Raw genomic sequence first — 26,215 nt, forward strand, 5'->3', positions numbered from 1 at the left:
CGATGAAGTTTAAAATCATAAACAGAGTTTTCAATGATATCAACATTCTAAAATATCTCCGTTTTATCATTCTATTCCTTTTCATCACTTTCAACCCTTCAAAAAAATTAATTAATTATTTACAACATATAACTTTAAAATTTTCTAATAAAATCACTGGAAAATATATCTAAGATATATAATATCACAATATTATTTTTGGAAAACGAGTTCTAGAGCAATAGTTCATGAACACATCACAAACCATCATAAAATTAACCTACAAAGCTTTAATTTTTATTGAAAGTTCTCTTCATAAGAGTGCCACATAACAACATACTAAAAATAACTAGTAGAACATATTTGACAGTGTATTTAATTGCCAGCTAGCTAAGAATTCAATGACATGCGCATTTAGACCCTATTCATTAAAATATATGTCGATAATTTTGACACCCACCACGCAAACGCAAAACAAGGTGAAGTGTAGACTCCTTCTGGATCTTATAGTCGGCCAGAGTTCGCCCATCCTCCAGCTGTTTACCAGCAAATATGAGCCTTTGCTGATCAGGAGGAATCCTTTCCTTGTCCTTAGTTTTTTCTTTTACGTTATCAATCGTATCAGAGCTCTCAACCTCCAATGTGATCGTCTTGCCTGTCAACGTCTTCACGAATATCTGCATACCACCACGAAGCCGAAGGACAAGATGCAAGGTTGACTCCTTCTGAATGTTGTAATCCGCCATGTTATAGACATTTTTGTGCCTTACAGCATTGAGCATGAAATGTCCATAATCTAAGGGATCCAAAGTCCCTAAACATGTTGTTCCTACCCCTAGAGGAACAAGGCTAACAAACCACAGCATTTCACAAAAGTTCTCCACCTGAAACTGCTCAAAAACAAGTCAATTCAGGATCATGTCAGCTGCTCCACTGGCCATCTGCGCTGAATGTCAATGGCTCCACTGGCTACCTGCGCTGAATGTCAACTCCAACACTAGATACCTGCGCTGAGCGAGATTGGACAAGTGGAAGACTCATTCCTCAAGGTGTCAGAACCCAGGAAGCTTCCAAAATGACACTTGCCTCAGGGAATTCGACTGGTGATGAGTAAGAGGTTCCAAATCTCCAAGTGGAAGCAAGAACCTCCAAGTGGACTCAAGAACTGACAGAGGGAGAGGACACTAGTCAGATCTCAAGCTGACTCATCCTCTCTCCAAACATCTATATATCGATCTCTCCTCCATGAGATCTAGAGGTTGGAATTTTATTATTGCAAAGAATTGTTGTTGGTTTGAGACTGGAATCATTGGGTGCTTAATGCTTTGAAGGGGCTGAAGATAGGAATTCCATTTGCTGGGAAGGAGATGCTGGATTGGAGCCCTCTGGGTTGTATCTCTTCCTGAACCTTGTGTTTAGTCAATTTAGGGTTCCTAAATTGATGTCATTAATTGTCAACCCGGGGCTCGTAAGCTGATGAAGTGAAGGTGTACTATATGTACTTAAGCAACCTCTTAGAGTTTTTGTCATTTGGGGGTGTTGTTTGTGGTTGATTTATCTTCCTAAAATGGAATGATGATTATAGACAGATGAGTGCAAGTGTGTGAAAAGTGAGTTCTAGATGAGTGAAAGTGTGTGATTGGTGATTTCTAATTACTTGCTGAATTTGTAAAGGAAAAGAACTTGAAAGAAATGAATAACTTGCAATGACTTGAAAGCAAATGACCACGTTCTAATGGCATTAGTCTTTACTCATATTGCTGCAAATGAAAGAAACAAGAAAATCACTTCAAGGACTGATGATAATGGTTATCTCTTCCTAACTCCCTGCTTCTACCACATAGTACTGTGTAAAACACGATTAGGAAGTAGCTGAAGACAAATCCAAGAATTGATAAAAACTCTAAATGACAAATTATAACACTACTAAGCCTTTTCCATCATACTGCTTCCTACATATGTGATTATGTGTAACAAGTGGAAAAAGTATTAGTGCCACAAGCCAAGACTACTTAAAAACAAGCTGCAATTAATTAGTGTTCTGTTCTCTGAAAGATAAACCATTCATGATAAAGAGAGCATAAATTAGTTAGCATCCAACTTGTAAAACTAAGCTAAAAACTAATCTAGAAAACAGAGTAAAAAGGGTAGCGTTACGAATAAGACAACTGCAACTACCATTAGATATTAAAGCAAATACAACACACTCAATCCCGGGTTAAAACCTGCAAAGAAGCAAATCTGATCAGTGAAAATAAAGGCTGCAGCAATGAAAAGAAATCAAGCTGTACATAACTCAAGAAAAGGAAATGCTGTATGTGAAATAAAGAAATTGCAGAAGTATAAACATGAAATACTTATACAAGGGCAGTTATGAACGGGGGCCCTCCATCCATACAACCCACAGAAAACTCAGATGCTTTAAAACTTCAAAACATCACTGTTTCCATTACTTCATATGCAGAAATACATAGTCAAAAGTGCTGGAACAGCTCTATAAAAACAGAATTCAGAAATACGCTAAAATTCTCACAAGTTCATAAACTACAGCAGCTAAAAAGTTAACATAAGCGTACGCAGACGCAAGTATTTATAGGCATCTGCAAGATGGCCTAATGTGTAAAGCATAAAACAGAAAATAAACTGAATATCATGCGTATTAAAGGTGCAGTGAACATGTCATATGCTTCATGGTCGAGCTGGAGGTCCTGGTCGTTATGGGCAATGAATCCAGCATTAGATCATGTTCCCCACGGCTTACAAAACACGGACAAGTCATCTTTTCCACCGACGTGACCAAACAGCTTATGCATCAACGTTAAGCTGCCTTTATTTGACCGTAACTTGACCCCCTTTGACCGGAGGTACAGATGACGTGGCTGGCTGAACTGATGGCACAGGAACCTCGAGCACATATATTCCAACATGCCCATGTGGCTCGTTCTGCAAAATAGCACGTGGAACCTTGAGATCAACAAAATGGCTACGGAATCATCAGATGGCTGCGGAATCGCTGAATGGCTGCGGAATTGCCAGTCAGCTGCGGAATCTCTGCAAATATGTCAAAAACTAAACAAAACAGTCACCCATTAGCAAAGCTCACTTGATCATGTTTAATGACAACTAATGTAATGATCTGGGTGGAAAATGAGGCAAAAGAGAGAGGAAAGTGATGAAAACAGTAGGTAATGATGGATGATAAGGTGTAAAGTAGAGGCTCTACATACCCCCACTACGAGGGCATTGCATGTCCTCATGCAAAAACAGTGATTAATCAACCTGCTGTGATGCCTCTGCCAAGACATCCAATCTCCTCTTCTTTCTCTGTGTAGACACATTGACCCTTGGCTTCTTTACTAAGCATCTGAACTTTAGGTTGATCAAGGCTCTGTTTAGCCTTTTGCATTTCTTCATTAACTTTTTGTTACTTCTTTGCCACAGGCCCAAATGTAACATGGTGTTATCATGAATCATCTTATCCAATTTGGCTTGCTCTTTCAACTTTTCATTTTCTTGCATGATATGTCGATTTAGAACCTCAATCTCAAAAATTTCCTGTTTTAAGGAGTGGACTTGTTGTTCTAAAGGTTGAACATTGCTTGGGCCAGTAGCTGCTTGCTCCAATGTCTCTAGATAATTATACACTTTCTGCTGCTCCGGGTCAACCTCAGGTGACTTTTTGGGACTTGGTTCATAATCAAATTCAGATCCGTGTTCATGCTCAAGTTCATGTTCAAAAGGACTTTCCTCACGTGGAGGACTAGTCTCAATATGCTCAGCGTGTGGAGGACTTTTCTCCAAGTCAGGACTTGTAGCACCTTTTTGAGGTGAGCTTAAGTCAATGAAGAATGACTGTTTACCCTTTATGGCCCCTACTTTTCTGTTTTGTAATCTGCTGCTCCTTCTTACAGAGGTGGTACTCTGTTTTTCTTTTGGTACTTTTTGCTTTTGTTTTTCCTCCTTTTTGGAAAGGGCAGTTTTATGAAGTTTGGCCATTCTTTGAGCTAAGGGCTGAGTGTCTTCCTCACTAGAATTCTCAGGAGTGAGGTAAGTTTCTTGGACTACAGATTTACCTTTATCTTGCTTTTGTTTCTTTCTCCCTTCTTTTCTTTTCTGAGCAATTTCTTGAGCAAGTTCTGAAGGAGTTTCAGTGATAATTCCTTGGGCTGCTTGGTTATCATCTTCAGTAAATCCAGGATCAATTTCCTGTTCAGGATGCTGTATATCAGTTTCCTCATCAAACTGTTCTTGAACAGTTTCCTCTTGGGCAGTTGTTTCAGGAATAGTGGTATCAGGAACAATAGTTTCTGTTTGGGCAATAGTTTCTTGGTTAACCCCCTCTCCTCTTTTTCTTCTACTTCTTTTTGGTACTTGAGGGGACCCTCCAGAAGTTTCTCCTAATTCTTGAAAATGATTTCTTATGAGAAACCTCTCCCATGTGTCTCTTTTTGATTTCAATTGTTCCTCAACTAGCAATTTCACAAGACCGTGATGATATAAATGTGCTTCAATATTTCTGGGGTTCCTTTGGACAATTGCACACATTTTCTTAAGACTTGAAAGTAGAAAGTATGGGAGGTTAATATCATCTCCTAGAAAATGCATCATAACCTTTGCATGGTAAACATATAAGACCCCAAATCTTCCCTCACAAGTGAAAATTTTTTTGCACTAATAAGAGTAAAGTTGTCCATTCCTCCTTAACATAAGAAACAGGAATCCCTTTTGTAAAGATGCTGGTATCCATACCTGGGTTTTTTAAGATTTGTTTCCATTGCTGATCTTGAACTGACCGGTTCTTGAACCACCTTTCTCCAGTCTGTGGAAGTGAGGTAGCTTGTGCTATGCTGCTCTCAGTGACTGTGAATTGTAAATCCCCTATCTCCACGTGATTATCTTTTTCTCTGAAGGACCGTGCAAAGGCCTTCGTAACCTCCTTATGGTAGCCTCTGAACTTCTGGATGCATTGTAACCAGTTTGCCTTTTGCAATGCCTCTTTAACCTGAGGATAACCCTCCAGAAAATTTGAACCCTCCGGTTCTGCCCTTAAGAGCTTCCCCATTGGCTTTTACGGCTCTGTTCTATTTAAAACACGGCTTCAAAACGGCCTTACACAGTCAATTCATGGCTTTGTTCTAGAACACGGCTTCAACAAGGGTCTTACACAGTAAATTCACGGCTCTGTTTTGGAACACGGCTTTAAAATGGCCTTGACTTAGTGAATTTACGGCCTCAACACAGTGGATTATGGTTTTAGCTCTGGATACGGCCGTAACAGACCTCCACTGGTGATTTAGAATTAGCGGAGAGGAAAAACAGAGTATGGTGAATGGTAGCAGCGTAGTGAGCACAGCGTAAATGGAATGAAACAGTGTGAGTGGAAATGAAACAGCGGAAGTGAAATGATATGAGCGTAAGAGGGTAGAAGGGTTATGGAATAATGAATGGAAACGGCTATGTCCTTAGGTTTCGGTTTCAGAGTTACACTTGGCTGCGTGAGTTAATGTCATATAGAGACGTAGTACATTAGGCTACGTCACTTAAGTACGAGATCTTAATGGAAGAAGCAGCCGCAAGTGAATTCAAAATCGTGGTAATCAAGGACTGATAGACTTGGGAGATACGTGGGTATATGGTCGCATGACTGGTAATCATTACATTTAGTGGCAAGAAACATAACCTAGAAAACTTGCATAATGAAATAACTGTAAGTTTAGGATTTAAACCATACCTCAGATTCACGCTTAGATTTGCCTTTGATGACTTGCCACTAACCCTTCACTGATTTATGGCTGTTGCATGACTATTTTCCATTTATTATTGATGACTACTGAGCTGTAAAGAAATTTCAAACAGACTGTGTTTTTTTTTTTATGCAGGTGCAGAGGGCTGCGGAATGGCTGAATGGCTGCAGAATTGTCAAACAGCTGCGGAATCTGCAGTAGTAACCTCCGTCTGCACAAAAACAACTTTAACTATCTAAAAATGACTTTATTGATGGAATGGAATGTAGTGAGTGGATGGATGAATGAAAAAAAATGAGGTGGAGTGAAAATGAATGAAATGGTGGATGAAATGGTGGTGATGATGAAATGAGATGAAATAAGGAGAGAAAGAGATTTTTTTTTTTTTGGAAAACATGAGGTGTCAGGTGACCCTGATTTTCACCTCAGGTTTTCTGTATGAGACTGCCAATCAGAGATTGGTTTTCAGGCTCATACATTTATTCTTCTTCTTCCTTTTTTTTTTTTAAAAAACCAAAGATTAGGCTGATGGAGGAGAAGAATCCTTCTCCACCAACCTGATTGCAGAATCTTCTTTGAACAATTTGACAAACTCTTCTTTTGAGAATGGCTTCTGGTAGATTTTCAAGCGGTGGCCATTCACAATAAGAGGAGTATGAAATTCATCAATAGTTTTTACTCGAACTGCTCCATTGCTAAAGACTTCATCAATCTCATATGGCCCAAGCCAATGAGTTTGAAACTTTCCTTTGAAGTCTTTGAATTTTGAATCAAACAATAGAGCCCAATCTCCTTTCTGAAACTTTCTTTCCTTGATATGACGATCATGCCACTTAGATCTTTGGTGCTGAACTAGATCGGTCCTTAAAATTGCATCTTGTCTTATTTCATCTAGCTCATTTAGCTGGTCCATTCTGTGTCTTTGAGCTTCTGAGAGGCTCATTCCCAATTGGACTGCCATCTTGAAGGTCTTGATTTGGAACTCAATAGGAAGCAGGACTTCCTTCCCATAAACAAGTTCATAGGGAGAATGTCCTGTTGTGTTCTTCCATGTGGTTCTATAGGCCCATAAGGCTTCAGGGAGCCTTTCCGCCCAATCTCTTCTATGAAGATGAACAGTCTTGGTGATAATGCCTTCAAGAACTTTATTGGTAGATTCCACTTGACCATTGGATTGCGGATGGTAGGGAGTAGATGTTCTGTGCTTGATCTTATATTCCTCCATCAGCTTCTCCATCAATTTAGATGTAAACTGGCTGCCTTGATCTGTCACAATTTCCCTTGGGACACCAAAACGAGTGAAAATATCCTCAAAAAGAAATTGAACAACTGAATTTTCAGTGGCAGAAGGCAATGCTTTTGCTTCTACCCACTTAGTAACATAATCAGTACAAACCAGTATATACTTCTTTTGTTTTGATGGTGGATTAATTGGTCCAACGAAATCTAGAGCCCATTTCTCAAAGGGTTCGATGCATACCTGAGGCTGTAGAGGCATTTCATTTGAAGGAGTTGGTTTCCCAACTCTTTGGCAGCTGTCACACCTTTTAACATACTGCTTTGCATCTTTAAAGAGAGAAGGCCAATAATATCCTAGAGAAAGGATTTTATAGGCTGTCCTCTTGTCCGCAAAGTGCCCGCCGCATGGTTCATCATGACATGCCTTAAGGATGTCAGGTATTTCATCTTCCCGAACACACCTTCTGATTATACAATCTGGCCCTGTTTTGAACAATTCATTAGAAATCCAAGAATAATGTGAACTCTCCCGAATGATTTTCCTTTTCTCATTAGGAAATAAGTGTAGAGGTAGCTTCCCTGTAACTAGATAATTAGCCATATCTGCATACCAAGGAGTCTTGGTAGTCACTGAAAACAAGTATTCATCTGGAAACTTATCTTCTACTGGAGAATCTTCATTAGTGTTTTGGATTCTAGACAAGAAATCAGCTACTGTGTTTTGCTTTCCAGGTCTATCTAACACAGTAATGTTAAATTCTTGCAAAAGTAAAAGCCATCTTGTAACTCTACCATTAGTGACAGGTTTGTTCATTAAATATCTTATGGCAGAGTGATCAGTATGGACAAAGGTTTCATAGCCGGTTATGTAATGTCTAAACTTGTTGATTGCATGTACCACAGCTAAGAACTCTTTTTCTGTAACAGTATAATTTAACTCAGTAGGAGTCAAATTCTTACTTGTGTAATAAATGGCATAAGGGATCAAATCCTTTTGTCCCAAAACAGCTCCTAGAGCTGTATCTGAAGCATCAGTAGAAATGTGGAAAGGGAGTTTCCAATTTGGTCCCCTTAAGATGGGTGCTTCAGATATTCTAGACTTTAAAGCTTCAAAGGCAGATTGACACTCAGGATCCCATTTAAACTCACAGTCTTTGGTAAGCAATTTGAAAAGAGGAGATGCTATCCTAGTGAAGTTTTCAATAAATCTTCTGTAATACCCAGTAAACCCAAGAAAACTTCTAACATCCTTCTGGAAATTTGGAACAAGTAACTTAGAGATGACTTCAACTTTGGATCTATCAACCTTAATTCCATCTCCTGAAATATGATGTCCTAAAACAATCCCTTCAGTAAACATCATAAAACACTTTTCATGACTTAAAGAAAGATTTGTTTCCTTACATCTTACCAGTACTTTTTCCAAATTTTCCAAAGCTTCTTCAAATGTATTACCATAAACTGTGAAATCGTCCATGTATACCTCTACACAATCATGAATCAGATCTGAAAAGATTCCTAATACAGCCCTTTGAAATGTAGCAGGTGCATTGCACAATCCAAAAGGGAGTACTCGGTAGGCAAAAGTTCCCCAAGGACAAGTAAATGTGGTTTTGTCTTGATCTTCAGGTGCTACCTGAATTTGATTGTACCCACTAAAACCATCCAAGAATGAGAAATACTTTTTACCTGCTAAAGTGTCTAGTACCTGATCAATAAAAGGTAGAGGGAAATGATCCTTTAAGGTTGCCTTGTTCAATTCTCGATAATCAATGCAAACTCTCCATTTACCATTCTTTTTGGGCACTATAACCAAGGGAGAAACCCATTGGCTATCTGAAATGGGGTAAATGAAGTTTACCTTGAGCAATTTCTGAAGTTCTTCTTTCACGATTTCCCTAAGGTTTGGATTCATCCTTCTTTGTGGTTGCCTAATAGGTCTGCTATTCTCTTCAATGTAGATGTGATGAATACAAGTCTTAGGATCGATTCCTTTCATGTCAGTGTATTCCCATGCAAAGGCAGTGGAATGTTTTTGCAACAGTTTAGTTAATTCTTCTTGTTGTGGTCTTCCCAAGTTTTTGTTAATGTTTAATGTTTTCCCTGGGAGGATTTCAACTGTAGAACTACCAAACTCTTCCACTGAGAAGAGAGACATTTGTCTAGAGGAGAGATATTCAATGTCTGCATCTATCTGAAAATGTTCAGAGTCATATTCTAAAGATACTTCAAAATTTTCTAATGTATTTAGAATTTGACTATCCTCACTGATCTCAGAGATGGTTAGAACTGGTTGTATAGTATCTTCATCCTCTACCCATTCATCTTCTCCTATTTCTGTTATTGCCTTTGCTGGAGGATACAAGTTGAATTTCTTGGTAGAATTACCATCTGATATATACATGTCTCCAGACCTACAACTGATGAAGGCATCAGCTGTTGCTAGCCAAGGTCTTCCTAAGATAAGAGGATGTCCTCCTAGATTGTTCTTGGGAGTTAAAATCATAAAATCAACTGGATATTCCCAAGAATCTAGAGAGACTGGAATATCTTCCAATACACCATCAGGTTTAATGATTGATCTATCTGCAAGTTGCAGCAAAGTAGGTGTAAAGAGAAGGTTAGGAAGCTTTAACTGATCCATGGTCTGTCTACTCATGATGTTGATCGCGGCTCCTAAGTCAATCAAAGTATTTGGGATTTCAACCCCATTAATATGAGTTTTGACAATAGGACTACTGGGATCCACATACTTTTGCATGGTAATCTTACCCATCATAATGTCTGCAATTTTTCCAACTAGATGTATCCTTTTGGTATCTCTGGTTCTTTTTACTGTTTTCTTCAAACTCAACTCCTTTATTGTCTTTGCTAGAATGGGAATTTCCTTAATGGCTTGTAACAAGGGGATCTTGATACAGACATTCTTCAATTCATCTAGAAAGCTATAGTCAGGCAACCAAATTTGCTTTTCCACCCCTTTGTCAATTTGCAATCTTTCAGGAAAAGGAGGTGTAGCTAAAGATGTATGTTGCTCAACTATGGGAGTTGTAGAGATTGATTCTTTTTCTTTTTGGATATTTTGGTTTTGAAGTGATACTTCAGAACCTTTATTGACTTTGAGAGATTCTTCCTCAGAAATGCTTGGTTGTTGGGCACTTATAGAAGGTTGATCTAAGATTCTACCTGATCTGAGTTGTACTTCATTGAGAGGAACAACCATATAGGTAGGGAATGGTTGACCTTCCATCATGTAAGCATTTTGAGGGTTCCTATTATTCGGATTTGGTAATGGCTGAGAGGGAAGTTGATTTGATTTCTGCTGGGAGAGTTGAGAATTTTGATTTTGTGGAGGAGGTTGTTGTTGTTGAGGGTATGGCAATGATAGTTGTTGACCTTGATTTGGAAGTTGAGGAGCTTGCTGATTCTGAAATGATGGAGGATATTGATAGAATTGAGCAAGTCTCGCATAAGGATTTTGCATGCTTTGCATCCATGCTTGGAAAGCATTTTGAGGTTGAGGCCAAGGTTGTTGCCAAGGATTCCAATTTGGTTGGGATTGAGAATTCATAGAGTTGTTAAACCCTTGATTTTGTTTTCCTTGCCAAGGTCTCCTTGCAATAAAACAGAGAGATTCAAGTGTATCTGGATCCTCTTGAAATACTGCTTTGAGGCCAGGAATTAAAGGACAATCCTTGGTCTCATGAGTTTCTGAGCAAATTACACATGTTTCTACAACGTGTGCATCTAAGGGACATTCCCTTAAAGCATGTTTCTTTCTACACTTCGGGCAAAAGATAGCCAAAGCCTCAGCTTCTGCTTTTTGTTTATTGTGAATCTTAAGGGTATCAAGTTGTTCACTAAGACTCCCTAAGATGTCAGTTTTAAATTCATCAAGCATACTGCCGATTTCAGCCCTACTCACTGATCCTGTTGCAGATTTATTTGCCCTAAGGAGAGAAGGATCTCTAGGCCCTTTTTGAGTTTTTGATTTGCCCCTTGAGAGATGGATACAAAGTTCTGCTATGTGATTGAGAGAAAGTTGAGAAATATCCCCTTTCCCCATCATGTTTAAGATGTCTATCCATTCATCCCTGATGGCTTTTAATAAGAGGGCTTTTAAGGTCTCTTCATCCAAGGTATTCATTTTTGCTCTTTTCAAGTTATATTGAAACCTTTCAAGTAAATCTTCTAGACTCTCATCTTCTTTTTGTATCATTTTAAAAACCTCGTCCTTGTGATTAGTAGGCATGCAATAGTCTAAATACCTATCCAAAAATGTCTATTTCATCTCATCCCAAGTCCTAATGGATTGAGTGAGTAACCCCATGAACCATTTCAAAGCTTGATCCTTCAGTGTTGAAGGGAACAACTTGAGTTTCTGAGAGTCATCCAGGTAGTCATAAGTTCGACACACCACTTCAAACTCAAATAAGAATGTTTCAGGGTCCTCAGTCCTTAACCCATGGAAGTTAGGGAGGACAGATGGTGATATGTTTTTCATAGTGGCTCGGGAATCCTCATTAACAATGGGAAACCCAAATGAATTATCCCCATCTCTATTTCCTCCTCCAATGGGACCTCTACCTCCTCCATTATTATTGTTATTTCCTCCTCCTCCTCTACCTCTACCTCTACCTCTACCTCCTCCTTCTTCCTCTGCCATGATGATTCTCCTAGGGATTTCAAAATCTTCTGGTTCCTCTACAAAGGGTGAATGAGAAGAGATTTCTCCTTCTTCTTCAGGTGATTCTACTTCCTCAATTACAATTGGTCTTCCTGTGGGAGAAAGAGAAGAGTCTCTTCCTGGTTCAAACTCAATAGAAGGTGTAGGAGAGTCAACTCTTGGCTCTTGAATTCCAGGAATTCTAGGACTAGGAGTTTCGGTTGGAGATAAGGGGGGTGTCTCTTGTCTATCCCTTGAAGCAGATGGACTTGTAAAAATTGAACTTCGAGCTCTAGCTAAAAACCTTCCCCTAGAATCTCTAGCTCTATGCATGTCATTTTTTTATTTTTCTTCAAGTCAAGTTAATAGTTCTTTTTCTGATCTTCCAGGTCACTCTAGGTGCAAGAAGAGAGCATACTCAAGAAACTACTAAATCAATAACTTTCTCTTTTCTGATCCTCCAGATCACTTTGAAGTGCAAGAGGAGAGCATACTTTGATAGGTTATCAACTTCTTTCCTTGAAATTTTTATGTTTTTTTTTTTTTAAGAATATGGCTACTTAATTTCACTTCCCCGGCAACGGCGCCAAAATGTTTAGTCAATTTAGGGTTCCTAAATTGATGTCATTAATTGTCAACCCGGGGCTCGTAAGCTGATGAAGTGAAGGTGTACTATATGCACTTAAGCAACCTCTTAGAGTTTTTGTTGTTTGGGGGTGTTGTTTGTGGTTGATTTATCTTCCTAAAATGGAATGATGATTATAGACAGATGAGTGCAAGTGTGTGAAAAGTGAGTTCTAGATGAGTGAAAGTGTGTGATTGGTGATTTCTAATTACTTGCTGAATTTGTAAAGGAAAAGAACTTGAAAGAAATGAATAACTTGCAATGACTTGAAAGCAAATGACCACGTTCTAATGGCATTAGTCTCTACTCATATTGCTGCAAATGAAAGAAACAAGAAAATCACTTCAAGGACTGATGATAATGGTTATCTCTTCCTAACTCCCTGCTTCTACCACATAGTACTGTGTAAAACACGATTAGGAAGTAGCTGAAGACAAATCCAAGAATTGATAAAAACTCTAAATGACAAATTATAACACTACTAAGCCTTTTCCATCATACTGCTTCCTACATATGTGATTATGTGTAACAAGTGGAAAAAGTATTAGTGCCACAAGCCAAGACTACTTAAAAACAAGCTGCAATTAATTAGTGTTCTGTTCTCTGAAAGATAAACCATTCATGATAAAGAGAGCATAAATTAGTTAGCATCCAACTTGTAAAACTAAGCTAAAAACTAATCTAGAAAACAGAGTAAAAAGGGAAGCGTTACGAATAAGACAACTGCAACTACCATTAGATATTAAAGCAAATACAACACACTCAATCCCGGGTTAAAACCTGCAAAGAAGTAAATCTGATCAGTGAAAATAAAGGCTGCAGCAATGAAAAGAAATCAAGCTGTACATAACTCAAGAAAAGGAAATGTTGTATGTGAAATAAAGAAATTGCAGAAGTATAAACATGAAATACTTATACAAGGGCAGTTATGAATGGGGGCCCTCCATCCATACAACCCACAGAAAACTCAGATGCTTTAAAACTTCAAAACAACACTGTTTCCATTACTTCATATGCAGAAATACATAGTCAAAAGTGCTGGAACAGCTCTATAAAAACAGAATTCAGAAATACGCTAAAATTCTCACAAGTTCATAAACTACATCAGCTAAAAAGTTAACATAAGCGTACGCAGACGCAAGTATTTATAGGCATCTGCAAGATGGCCTAATGCGTAAAGCATAAAACAGAAAATAAACTGAATATCATGCGTATTAAAGGTGCAGTGAACACGTCATATGCTTCATGGTCGAGCTGGAGGTCCTGGTCGTTATGGGCAATGAATCCAGCATTAGATCATGTTCCCCATGGCTTACAAAACACGGACAAGTCATCTTTTCCACCGACGTGACCAAACAGCTTACGCATCAACGTTAAGCTGCCTTTATTTGACCGTAACTTGACCCCCTTTGACCGGAGGTACAGATGACGTGGCTGGCTGAACTGATGGCACAGGAACCTCGAGCACATTTATTCCAACATGCCCATGTGGCTCGTTCTGCAAAATAGCACGTGGAACCTTGAGATCAACAAAATGGCTGCGGAATCATCAGATGGCTGCGAAATTGCTGAATGGCTGCGGAATTGCCAGTCAGCTGCGGAATCTCTGCAAATATGTCAAAAACTAAACAAAACAGTCACCCATTAGCAAAGCTCACTTGATCATGTTTAATGACAACTAATGTAATGATCTGGGTGGAAAATGAGGCAAAAGAGAGAGGAAAGTGATGAAAACAGTAGGTAATGATGGATGATAAGGTGTAAAGTAGAGGCTCTACACCTTGTTATTCATCAATAAAGCTATCTTGGTTTCTCCTATATGCTGATGTATTTTGATGTTTGAATGTATTAGTGTATTTGGTTTATTTCTAATCCTAAATCAGTTATGAATGTGAATATCTGTCTTTGCGTAGTGTTCTTCTCTTGTCTCAAGTAGCTGTTCTCTTGTCGCAAGTAGTTGTTCTCTTGTGATCTTGCAGGAAGTTGTAGTTGGATAAGCAAGAAGGCAAGTAGCTGTGAACACCCAAAGAGAAGGGAGATTGGATCGAGGGACAAATGGAAGACACCGGTAAGTCTATTGATCTCTCTTCTTTCACATTTCATAAAGGAAGAAACCAGTATAGTTGTACTCGTTTGTTGCTAAGGCACTGTCACACCTTAGGTGGATAGGATCGTCCTGCATAGGCATTTTTCCCCACAAAAAATTGGCGACTCCGCTGGGGAAAATTTGTTTAGTCATTTTATTTGTGTTTCTATCATTTGTTTGTATCATAGACTTGACAGCAACAGTTGAACTGCATCTTTCCCGGATGGAAAGTAGAAAGTTGCTGCTTTGATCCAATTGCTGGACTTGTCTATGATCTGAACAATGGATCCACAAATGATTTGATGATCCTTGTGATAGATCTTAGTAGCCTTCAAAGTATCCATTTGATTACACCTTGCTTATTGCTTTTATTTGGCCTGAAACAGTTGATTGAGTAGCAATCTGTGACCCAGAACCTGAGGGAAACGAGAGTTTCTCCTTCAGCGCAGACCCAGTGAACAGATTCTGCATTTCAACGCAGGTCCCGTGAAGGTTACCTGCGCTGAATGTCAAAACCCCTGTGTTGAGGTTGCGCTGAACCAGTTTGCTCTTGTGCAGCTGGGGTTCTCTGCTCTGTTTTGCCTTATTTTGATCTCTGTTTTTTGTGGCCTGTAACCAGCATAGATACCAGTCTGAAAACTCCTTTTCTCTGCTTACATTCTGCCTCCTTTTGTACAAAAAGACTGTGAGTGTTTTTATGTGTTTGTGGCGTCATTTACAGTTTTCCTTTGCATGAGTAAAATAGTCATCCTGTAGCCTTTGATTCAGATCTGATTGATTGTGATCTTAGAAGAGAGTTCATTGGCTATTTGCAGATTGATTATATCGTTACTTTTGCTTATTGGTTTGAATTTGTCTCTTTTAAGTGTCAAAACAAGTCTTTATTTCGAAAATCGTTAAGTAGTGTAATCTCTTCTACCCTCTCTGATTTCGAAAAAGTGAACTTGTTTGTATTGATCGTTTAAAAGAAAATTCAAAGTTGTACAAAAAGCTTTCTTTGTAGGCATCAATACTAAGAAAGCGGAAACAAACACCTGCATTGTGCATTTTGCATTTGATAGTTTGCATGTTGGATTTAGGAAAAGTGCATTAGAGTGTGTTGATTGCTCTTTGAGAAAAGATGGTGTCTTTCTTTTCCCTTAGTAGCTAGGATTTTCAAAGTTGAAAAGATAGAAAGCTTGCTTATCATCTTTAGACTACATTTAGGAATTTGTATCATACATCTCGTGGTGAACCTTGAAAGGAAAACTTTAAAAAGATCAACCTAAAATAAATTGAATGAACTTAACAACGCTTTGTAACATAACGCACAACATAGAGGTCTACGCTAGAGACGTGTTCCGGCGTCGTTAAGCCTGGTGACTGTCGATCTCGTTGATGGTGGGTGATTCCTCCTGAGGGACGATAGTGCCAGTACGGATTGTGCTCCCACGTACCGTCGAGTATATATTGGGAGACCCCTATAGGCATAAAACCTTTATCCTTAGGAAGCCGTGTCGGCCGCCCTACTGATCGCAATGCACTGAACACAGCATTCAGGAAGATCGACCGCCCGTACCCTAAAAAGTATTCTGCGGTTTTGCGAAAAGTTTGGCACACCCTCTACCTAGAACTCCAGAGCAGTTCCTTTTGGCCTTTTTCAGACTCTATAACAGAAAATGTCCATCCGAGCATTTGTCACTTCGGGCTCGTTAAAACATCGAAGGAGACTAGAGTCATCTTTAGCTTTTTCTCGACTTTTTAAAAGTGAAAAAGCAAGTTGTGTCTAAGCGTCGTTAAAATTTATTTTAAACGGAATAATCATCACCATTCCCTCGTTGATCTTCGAAGTTAGTCTCTTTTCATCGTAAGTTCTTGTAGAATCGATAGAAAATCTTTTGGATAGACTAGATATGTATGAACAACCGTCGACATCCAGGACTGTGTCATCCGACACAGCAGCGGCAGAGCCTCCTGCTGCTACCCCAACGATGTTCAATGGTATACCATCTGTCCCGGCAAGTTATCAACAACAAGCCGAAGTCCCATCAGGGACTGCTTCGACGACATGGTTAGTTCCTATTTCTTCATCCGGATTATCATCGGGTATTTCTTATGTTGAAACTCAACAAATTAATCCAATGTGTCTTCAAAGGCCAATCTGCCCTTTAAGTACTGGATTGCCACCATATGGAGGGCAGTATGCCTTTTCATTGTTCCCTCCCGGAGAACAACCATATGGGAGTTTACAACAAAGTTTAGGTCAAACTGGAATTACATCCAGCGGTTGGGTACCAATACTGCCTCAGCAACCAAGGGTTGTATATTCAATGCAACCAGTCCACCCTGTGTCGAATATTCCCACTATACCTGTTATGGTTACTGCGTCGCAAGTACAAGCGCTACCTGTTGTATGTCAACCCCAACAGCCTCAGGTTGCAATACAACAACCTCTTGTCTCAACGACTCAATCACAACCTCAGGTTAGTGCCTCCTTATCCGGAGCGACTCATGATCAAACAAGTACTGTGACTCCTCATCTTGGTCAATCATCCAGTATTGGTCAACAGAAAATGGTTCAACAACCAGAGCTGGTTCAAACTCAACAACCCCCATTCCAGCAATCATATCAAGGACCTGAGCAACAAGTCTTTGTAAGTAATGGGCAATCGCATTTCCAAAGCGGTAATCAACAACCATATTATAATGGTTATGCCCATCAACCTTGTCAAAGTTGCCAGCATCAAATACATTATGCTGGTATGCAAAGACCCACTGCTCAGGCGATTCCATCTTATCCTGGGTATGCTTCGCCTAACCTGGATCAACAGTTGCCCTTTGTAGCAACTCTAGAATTACTAGATCTAAACCGGCTGACGAATGATCTAATTGCTTATGCCCCTTGGTGGCCAGCGATTCTGCATAAACTTCCATCAGATATTCCTAAATTTAATGGAAATCCGGGTGAAGATCCGTCGAATCATGTGATGACATTTCATCTGTGGTTTTCATCAAACACCCTAAACGATGACTCGATTAGGCTTCACCTTTTTCAGAGGACGTTAACTGGTCCAGCGGCAAAATGGTATATTGAATTGCCTAGAGCTTCGTTCAACAACTTCAGTACCTTAGCCACGACTTTCTTAACCCATTTTCAATTACCGATAAGGTATGAAACGGGAACGAAACTCCTAACCAACTTCAAACAGACAACGGCCACTCACATATCTGATCATATACATGAGTGGCGACGTCGTTGTAGGATGGTAAAAACGTACGTTCCCGATCAGCTATTAGCTGAATGGTTTATCAAATCCTTACTTCCTACAATCACGGAAGATGTGGCAAAGGGGGGAGTCGTAACGGAAGAGCAAGTCATCGCTCGTGCGCAATATCTGGACTTGGTCTATACTCAGTCTGGCACGCTCTACGACAAAATACCTGATGCCCCTAGACCGGAATTCTCAATTCCTCCTCCTCCTAAATCAAACAATGACTCTCATGCCATCGATGGCGTGATTGGCACGACAGACACGAAATCGACAAAGGCTACATCTACAAGGGCCCGTAAGATTTCCAGTCAAAATGCAAATGAGGAACTTCTTGCCTCGGAAGTAAATGCCGCGTCGACCGACAAGGGAAAACAACTGAAGCAACCAGGGGGCAAGAAGAAAAAGAAAGGGAGAAAAAGGAAACCCCCTGCGGGGTGTCATATATGCGATGAGGATCATTGGACGAGAGATTGTCCACATATAGCTGAAGTTAAGAAACTCTTTAAGAGTTCAAAAACCTCAGCAGTATTGACTGATCCGTTTCCAAGCCCGGGTACCAAACTTGTTGCTAATCAAAATTCTTCCCGATCCCAAGTGCTTATGTTGTCTATCTCAAAGCAGCAAAATGATGCTTTGGCAAGGAATAAAGATTACGGGAATCCACAGGTGTCGAATAACAAGGCTAATGAACAACCTAGTAGTTCGACAACAACTTTAACCAAAGTTGTGCCACCCACCATTCCTAAACAAATGATAAAGTCGCCAAAGGGAGTAGTGTACAAGTCGACATTTAATCCTCGTGCAAAAATAGCACAAAATTATAATATAATAGAGGACCTGGCCCAATCGTCGTCCGCTATGTCGACGCTTGAGGTACCGCAAAATTGCCTCTCCCAAGAGCAAGCTTTATTATCAGCAATAGGTGAAATTGACCCAATGGACTCCAATCTTGTGGCCTTTGATCATAAAGGATATGACCCTCAGTTACCAGCTCAACTAGCTTTCCTTATTCAAGTGAAAGCCCTCAACAAAACTGTTCATCGAACAATTATTGATGAGGGGGCATCTACGTGTATTATGTCGATGAGTTGCTGGAAGAATTTAGGCTCACCACCCTTGTCGAGATCGTCAACGAAATTAAAAGCATTTGATGGATGATCATACACTCCATACGGGATTTTAAGTAACTTGCAAGTTGAACTAGGGGGAAAAACAGTAGGAATTGATGTTGAAGTAATTGATGGAAACCTCGATTACAACATCATACTGGGAAGGCCCTGGATATATGCCATGGCCGCAGTTGTGTCGACCTACTTCAGGAAGATTGCATTTCTCTTTCAAGGAGGAATTACAGTCGTCGACCAACAAACTTTCCTCCCCGATAGTTCACAAGTTACGGGAAGCATTCCGATGATCCATGGAAGCAATCATTCGCTTCAAAATATTGGAGTAGGTCTCCTAAAAGACCCTGCCTTAATGGGTACTTTTGCCCTACCGCCTGCAAGTAATCTGGCGGAAGTGGCCACAGTGGAAACCTACAATATGAAATCTTCCATATCTAATGGATTCGGAAGATTCCTAAACATTTTGTCAGCGTGGATCATCGCCCTAATAGAAATACTGTAAATACAGTGGGCTCCGAGGACGGTTCTAATCTCGTGTCAACCTCGTTAAAAAATGAAACAAGGAGTCATGAGGATAGTTCTTTTACTGTGTCAACCTCATTAAAAAATGAAACAATCTCCTTTCCAAATCTCAAAAGTAAACCTTCATTCCAACCACCAAGTTGAATGCAATGAAGCTTGGGGGGCATGCACCTTGATTTGCGTTGTTATGCTGGGGGCATGCAAACTTATCATCGAGTAGTTTTAGCACACAGTTCATGCTCGTTAAAAAATAAACGCAAGATTCGAGCAGTTTTAGCACACAGTTCATGCTCATTAAAAAATAAATGCAAGATCCGAGCAATTTTAGCGCATAGTTCATGCTCGTTAAAAAATAAACATAAGATCGAGCAAATGTTTCCACCCGTGTTTAAGCTCGTTAAAAAATGAACTATCCCGGTAAATAACCACTGTGAATGTAATATCATCAGCCATTAAAGCCTTGGTTGTGTTTGCACCGTCACCTCCATTTTCATTTGGCCGATCGTTCACCTCCATATGATTGTTTACCCATTTTGAGGAATAGCTGCGAAGAGTGATTTCACCTAGCCATCCTTGTGACACTGCCGTGATTGGAAAATTCCAACCTGTACCTGGAATCAGCTGCTATCCTTGTTTATCACTCGTTCCTCAAAAGACGAGTCTTCTTTAAGCTCTTTTCAATTGACTCGTAAAATATGAAAAGATTGCCAAGTTTTGGCCTTCCAGCTTGTTAAAGAGACCGGAAGAGCTATCCCTCCTCTAGATTTTAATCTTTTTGGACCTGAGGGATTATTGCACAAAAAGGTCGAGCACTTGTTTTATTCGGCTCGTTAAAATTATCAGAAACTCATCCCTTTTGTATTGTTTTATACTTTTTCGGACTTAAGGGATTAGATGACAAAAAACGAATTTTGGAGTTGACTTTATGTACCTTTTCAGACTCTCTAAAAATGAAAAGGACCGAGTTATCCTTGTCGTTAGACTCATTAAAATCATTAAATAGCGACAAACTTGTCTTTAGACGAGAACGAGTTTCACTATCGCTAGGCTCGTTAAAACATAGCGATGGGCTTGCCCGAAGGGCAGGTTATAGAACAAGCATATGTTATCCTCCTTAAGCTTGACAAAAATAAAGAGGTACTGGTCAGCAATGACTGGGGAAAATTGGGAGAAACTAAAGAAAACTTTGATGGTAGCAAGTCGCTCTTGAACATGACACTTTACCTCCGTACCACAATCGGATTGGGTTGTTTCATTCACCGGTCACATCACCATGGTCTCGCCATACCATCCATATTTGGGGTAATGCTACCGATCCATCGCATCAGTGTCGCCATATGTTCAAGAGAATTCGTTCAGAAAGAGTCAACCGTGTCCCATCCACTGCCATACATTATCCTTCATCCATTCATGACCGCCACCCTGAATCATATGTCACAGATCGTTTTCACCTCCATTAAAATCATTAGCTCCGTTCCGTGTCACTGATGTGGGATTCATTAAGGCCCTCCTGTGACGGATCGCTTCTTGTCGACGTCAGCTCATTATACAAGAAGTTGATCTAGGAACAACCCCTTCAGTACTTTGAAGCTTGCATGCCACAATGGCAAGTTTCTCACTTCCGGCGACAGGTATACATCAATGATCGTCGACCGAAAGATTTTGCGTGGTGTTCGACGCCAAGTCCTTTATTCACACCACGTGAATTGTACTGCAGTACCTTGAGGGTCATCATCATTATCGGTGATTCCTCTCGCGCTTGTTAACGGTTTACATCATTGACCGGTAATCAAGCGATGTCTTTCCATGTTCGACTTCAGAACATTTCTCACATGGATCGACTTGTACTTAGAGTGAAGATCGAACGAGTTTGAAGACCCCGGATCTAGTTTCATCCATCCGGGCTGCGATATATATTCAGGAAAGATAAAGACATTGTCATGTACATCATTGCAGCAGATAATCATCCTACTCAAAGGATGATAAATTCATCAAAATTATCAGTCTATCATCAGACGATTTTCTGTTCTATGTACAGAAAAATGAATTTATAAAGCTGAGCATGGGAATGCCCGCCTCAGCTAGATCATGAAATCAGTATGAAAAATAATATTGTATGTATTGTATTGTATTGTATTACAGGTCTCCTCCCAGCATTGGATGAACTTCGGATCCCCCTGATAAATCATTTCGCCCGATAAATAGCCTCATACTTTAGGGGGCAACTGTTATAGACATTTTTGTGCCTTACAGCATTGAGCATGAAATGTCCATAATCTAAGGGATCCAAAGTCCCTAAACATGTTGTTCCTACCCCTAGAGGAACAAGGCTAACAAACCACAGCATTTCACAAAAGTTCTCCACCTGAAACTGCTCAAAAACAAGTCAATTCAGGATCATGTCAGCTGCTCCACTGACCATCTGCGCTGAATGTCAATGGCTCCACTGGCTACCTGCACTGAATGTCAACTCCAACACTGGCTACCTGCACTGAGCGAGATTGGACAAGTGGCAGACTCATTCCTCAAGGTGTCAGAACCCAGGAAGCTTCCAAAATGACACTTGCCTCAGGGAATTCGACTGGTGATGAGTAAGAGGTTCCAAATCTCCAAGTGGAGGCAAGAACCTCCAAGTGGACTCAAGAACTGACAGAGGGAGTGGACACTAGTCAGATCTCAAGCTGACTCATCCTCTCTCCAAACATCTATATATGGATCTCTCCTCCATGAGATCTAGACGCTGGAATTTTATTATTGCAAAGAATTGCTGTTGGTTTGAGACTGGAATCATTGGGTGCTTAATGCTTTGAAGGGGATAAAGATAGGAATTCCATTTGCTGGGAAGGCGATGCTGGATTGGAGCCCTCTGGGTTGTATCTCTTCCTGAACCTTGTTATTCATCAATAAAGCTATCTTGGTTTCTCCTATATGCTGATGTATTTTGATGTTTGAATGTATTAGTGTATTTGGTTTATTTCTAATCCTAAATCAGTTATGAATGTGAATATCTGTCTTTGCGTAGTGTTCTTCTCTTGTCTCAAGTAGCTGTTCTCTTGTCGCAAGTAGCTGTTCTCTTGTGATCTTGCAAGAAGTTGTAGCTGGAAAAGCAAGAAGGCAAGTAGCTGTGAACACCCAAAGAGAAGGGAGATTGGATCGAGGGACAAACGGAAGACACCGGTAAGTCTATTGATCTCTCTTCTTTCACATTTCATAAAGGAAGAAACCAGTATAGCTGTACTCGTTTGTTGCTAAGGCACTGTCACACCTTAGGTGGATAGGATCGTCCTGCATAGGCATTTTTCCCCACAACACGTCAGAGTCCTCCCATCTTCAAGTTGCTTCCCAGCAAAGATCAATCTCTGCTGATGGTATTGCCGGTCAGGGTTTTCACAAATATTTGCATCCCGCCTCTGAGCCGGAGGACAAGGTGAAGAGTCGACTCCTTCTGGATGTTGTAATCGGCAAGAGTGCGTCTGTCCTCAAGTTGCTTTCCAGCAAAGATCAACCTCTGCTGATCCAGTGGAATCCCCTCCTTGTCTTGGATCTTGGCCTTGACATTGTCAATTGTGTCAGAACTCTCAACTTCCAGGGTAATTGTCTTCCCGGTCAGGGTCTTGACAAAGATCTGCATCCCACCTCTAAGACGGAGGACAAGGTGAAGAGTGGATTCCTTCTGGATGTTGTAGTCGGCGAGAGTGCATCCATCTTCCAACTCCTTACCGGCAAAGATGAGACGCTGTTGGTTTGGTGGAATTCCCTCTTTGTCCTGAACCTTGGCCTTTACATTGTCGATGGTATCAGAGCTCTCCACCTCAAGGGTTATGGTCTTACCGGTCAAGGTCTTCACGAATATCTGCATCTTTAAACGAAATCAACACAATACACAACCTGCGTAATCACGGAGCATAATTAGAAACCCTGATTAACATTTAAAGGCGTAAATAAGCCAAAAAAGCTCCCGAATTTCGCAATCTACACTCGTAGCCGAAATCATCTTTTACAGATCTCGAGCAAGTTAAATAATTTAAAACCAAAAACAAGAGAGAAAAATGAATCCTCGTGGGATACAAAGACAAGTTAACAGAAAGAGCATAACCTGACAACATCTATATGTCTAAAATCTGGAAGAAAAAGTGGAAGACAATAGGGAAAGGATTCGAAACAAAGATCAAAGATAGACAGAATGGTCGATTGCATGAAAGACAAAAAAGATAGAGAAAACTGATACCTGAAGGAAATCAAACGGAAGAGAGCACAGCGATCACGTTTGGAAAATCAGCCAATACTATAAAATGCAATGAAGAAGAAGAGGCGTGTCGCCATATTTAAATGGCAGCAAGGGTAAGATGGTCCGTTCATAAAGGGACACGTGTCGTCGTTCCAAACCGTTTGTTCTGGAATATCTATTATTAGTGTTGGTGGGAGAAACTGCGAGGAACGTGGAGCTGTTGAGAAAGAGGTGTGGAAGAGTCGATACACAGCAGAAGGAGCGTCCATGTAACCATATCGATCTTCGCCGCGCAATTACTAGGGAGTTATTAACCGCGTGGAGTATCAATCTTCGTCGCGCAATTGCTGGGGAGTTAGTAACCATGTGGAGGTATCCATCTTCGCTGTATAGTTGTTGGGAGTTAGTAACTATTTTTAGCTATTAATTTGACGGTAGAAGATGCTTCTATCGTCTAACATAGATAATCGATGGTCCATAATCACACACAGTAGCAGCGGGGGCTGTTGATTTCAGAGGGGAATGCCTTACGGCATAAAAATAGTAAATGCTGTGATATATAAGGAAACAGACGAAACTCATAAGAGGTCTAGGTGGAATATGTTGGTGACCAGCAACATCCACCTAGATCAACTTCCATATAAACTAGGAATGGAATATATAATATTGTGATGATGGATGTTGTTGACATCAACCTCTCCATTTAGTTACGTTAATATGAAACTCCTCATAAGATGCAACTGAAATTAACCACACAGTCTCTATTATCATCAAAAGGTACCCAAAAAATCCCTTGACCAATGGTTGAGGTTCCTCCTATGATTTCCAAAGGACCATTACAATGAAACACTACTAATTCCTGACCCCCCCATCATTGTAGAATTGTGAATGACTTGGCATAGTCACTTGTCACCATGTCAACATTGGAAATTCTTCGGACATTTCCTTCAAAACGCAATGATCTACTCTCCTCTTTAGGAATTGTGGATCCATTTGACGATCAAATGATTTTGTTTGACATTGATAAAATAGATACTCCTCATCTCCCCTGATCTTTTGTTTTCCATATCCCTGTCTCCATCGAGAATGTCCCACTCTCCCCTTGCTAAAGGGTTCATTACCTTGGATGAACTTCAACCAGACTAAAGGTCCCCAAGTTGCAAGAATTTTTATCTAAGACATATAAGAAGAATAAAGAATTACACCAAACCACCCTTGAACTTTGTGCAAACATATAGACATTACTCGCATCACTGCCCTCATCTCTCACATTTTCGTGATACCCTTATCATTCTTCACGAGATGGATGCTTATCATAGTCGAGCTATAAAAACCCCTGGTTGATTTTCCATGTAAATAAAATAAAACCAAGGTCATGGAACATGTATTCCAAGACGAATGATGGGTTAATGTTACAGTGGGAATCACTTATGGTTTATTAATGACTATAGAAATTGGAAAAGGCATTGGTAGAGGAAAAGAGGAAATAAATGGAATTTAATTAAGGAAATAAAGGAAAATAGGAGAAAAGGAAGGTGAAGAGATAGAAATATGCATGCAAGGTAAATTAGAGAGAAAATGAAGGAAAATGAAAGAAATAAGGAAAAGGAAAGGAAGAGACTAGACATTAATGATAAAAAGGCACCTGAGAAACAATTAACAAATTTTTCTTAACTTTTGATTAGTTTCAAAATTGAACTCCAAGAGGAGAGAAAGAGCACTTGGATACAAGCAAGAAAGAAATCAAGAAAGAAAAGAAAAGCAAGGGAGTGCAAGGAGAAGGTTGTAAAAGCAACTACAATGTAGGAATTTATAGGGTAAGTTCCTCAGATAGAACACCAAAGGACACCTCTCACAAATAGATCACAGATCAATACACCAGTATTCTTGATGTGGTTAAAACCCTCAAAGAGGGAAACAGTCCATAGCCTGAGCCAACGCGGCCACTTCAGGGAATTTATTAATGTAAAAGAAAGAAAATTTACATAAGCTTCTATCATGAACAGTCATCTTACAAATGGCCCTCCATGCTCTTTAAATAGAGATCATGGGCCAATCGAGTGTTAAGCCATGGATCAAGTGTCGGTAATACCGAGGAGATAATGAACCATTGGATCAATTCATGTCTAGAACATATCATGACCATCGAATTGTAAGTTACAAAAGTACATAGTAAATAAACACACTTTACCTAACCCTACACTAGACCAAGTTATACTTAACTATTTCCTATGTGTCGGAATATCCTAACATCCCCTCATAAGAAAAACTTGGGATGGGATTGAAGGATGTACAAAATATGACACAATAGGAGAAGGAAGGAGGCATTAGAGCCTATGCCCCCTTAGTGACAATTTCCTGAACTCCAACCATAAATCAAAGCTTAGTAAACTTCGCCTCTGTGAGAGCCTTTGTAAAGATGTCTGCAACTTGATCATCAGTTGAACAATATTGCACTTCAAGAACATGGTCATGAATGAGCTTTCTGATGAAGTGCATGTGTATCTCAATGCGTTTTATGTGCTGATGTTGGACTAGATCTTTGCATATTTGAATGGCACTTTGATTATCACACCAAAGTGTAGTCGGATGCTGCTGCTGAAAGCCAAATTCTGATAGGGTCTGATGAAGCCACAAGGCTTCCTTACTAGCTTCTACGATGCCATGATACTCTTCTTCTGCTGAAGAAAGAGAAATGGAACTTTGTTTCTTGCAAGTCCATGTAATAGGTTCAGAACCAAGAGTGAAGAC

General features: G+C 40.0%; 1 protein-coding gene across 1 annotated transcript; it reads right to left on the reverse strand.

Annotated features, from left to right (window-relative positions):
* Positions 1-407: 407 nt before the first annotated feature.
* On the reverse strand, positions 408-23,222 carry LOC149258251 (polyubiquitin 11-like). The gene is made up of 2 exons (XM_089408002.1): positions 22,612-23,222; positions 408-634 (listed from the first exon to the last, which is right to left on the reverse strand). Exons 1-2 carry the CDS (start codon positions 23,093-23,095, stop codon positions 408-410), a joined length of 711 nt encoding a protein of 236 aa, XP_089264128.1. The 5' UTR covers positions 23,096-23,222.
* Between the last annotated feature and the right edge of the window lie 2,993 nt (positions 23,223-26,215).

The sequence above is a fragment of the Pinus tabuliformis genome, chromosome 6 (assembly GCF_031772625.1).
Source record: "Pinus tabuliformis cultivar Carrire ecotype Pingquan chromosome 6, CPIR1, whole genome shotgun sequence".
Lineage (NCBI taxonomy): Eukaryota > Viridiplantae > Streptophyta > Pinopsida > Pinales > Pinaceae > Pinus > Pinus tabuliformis.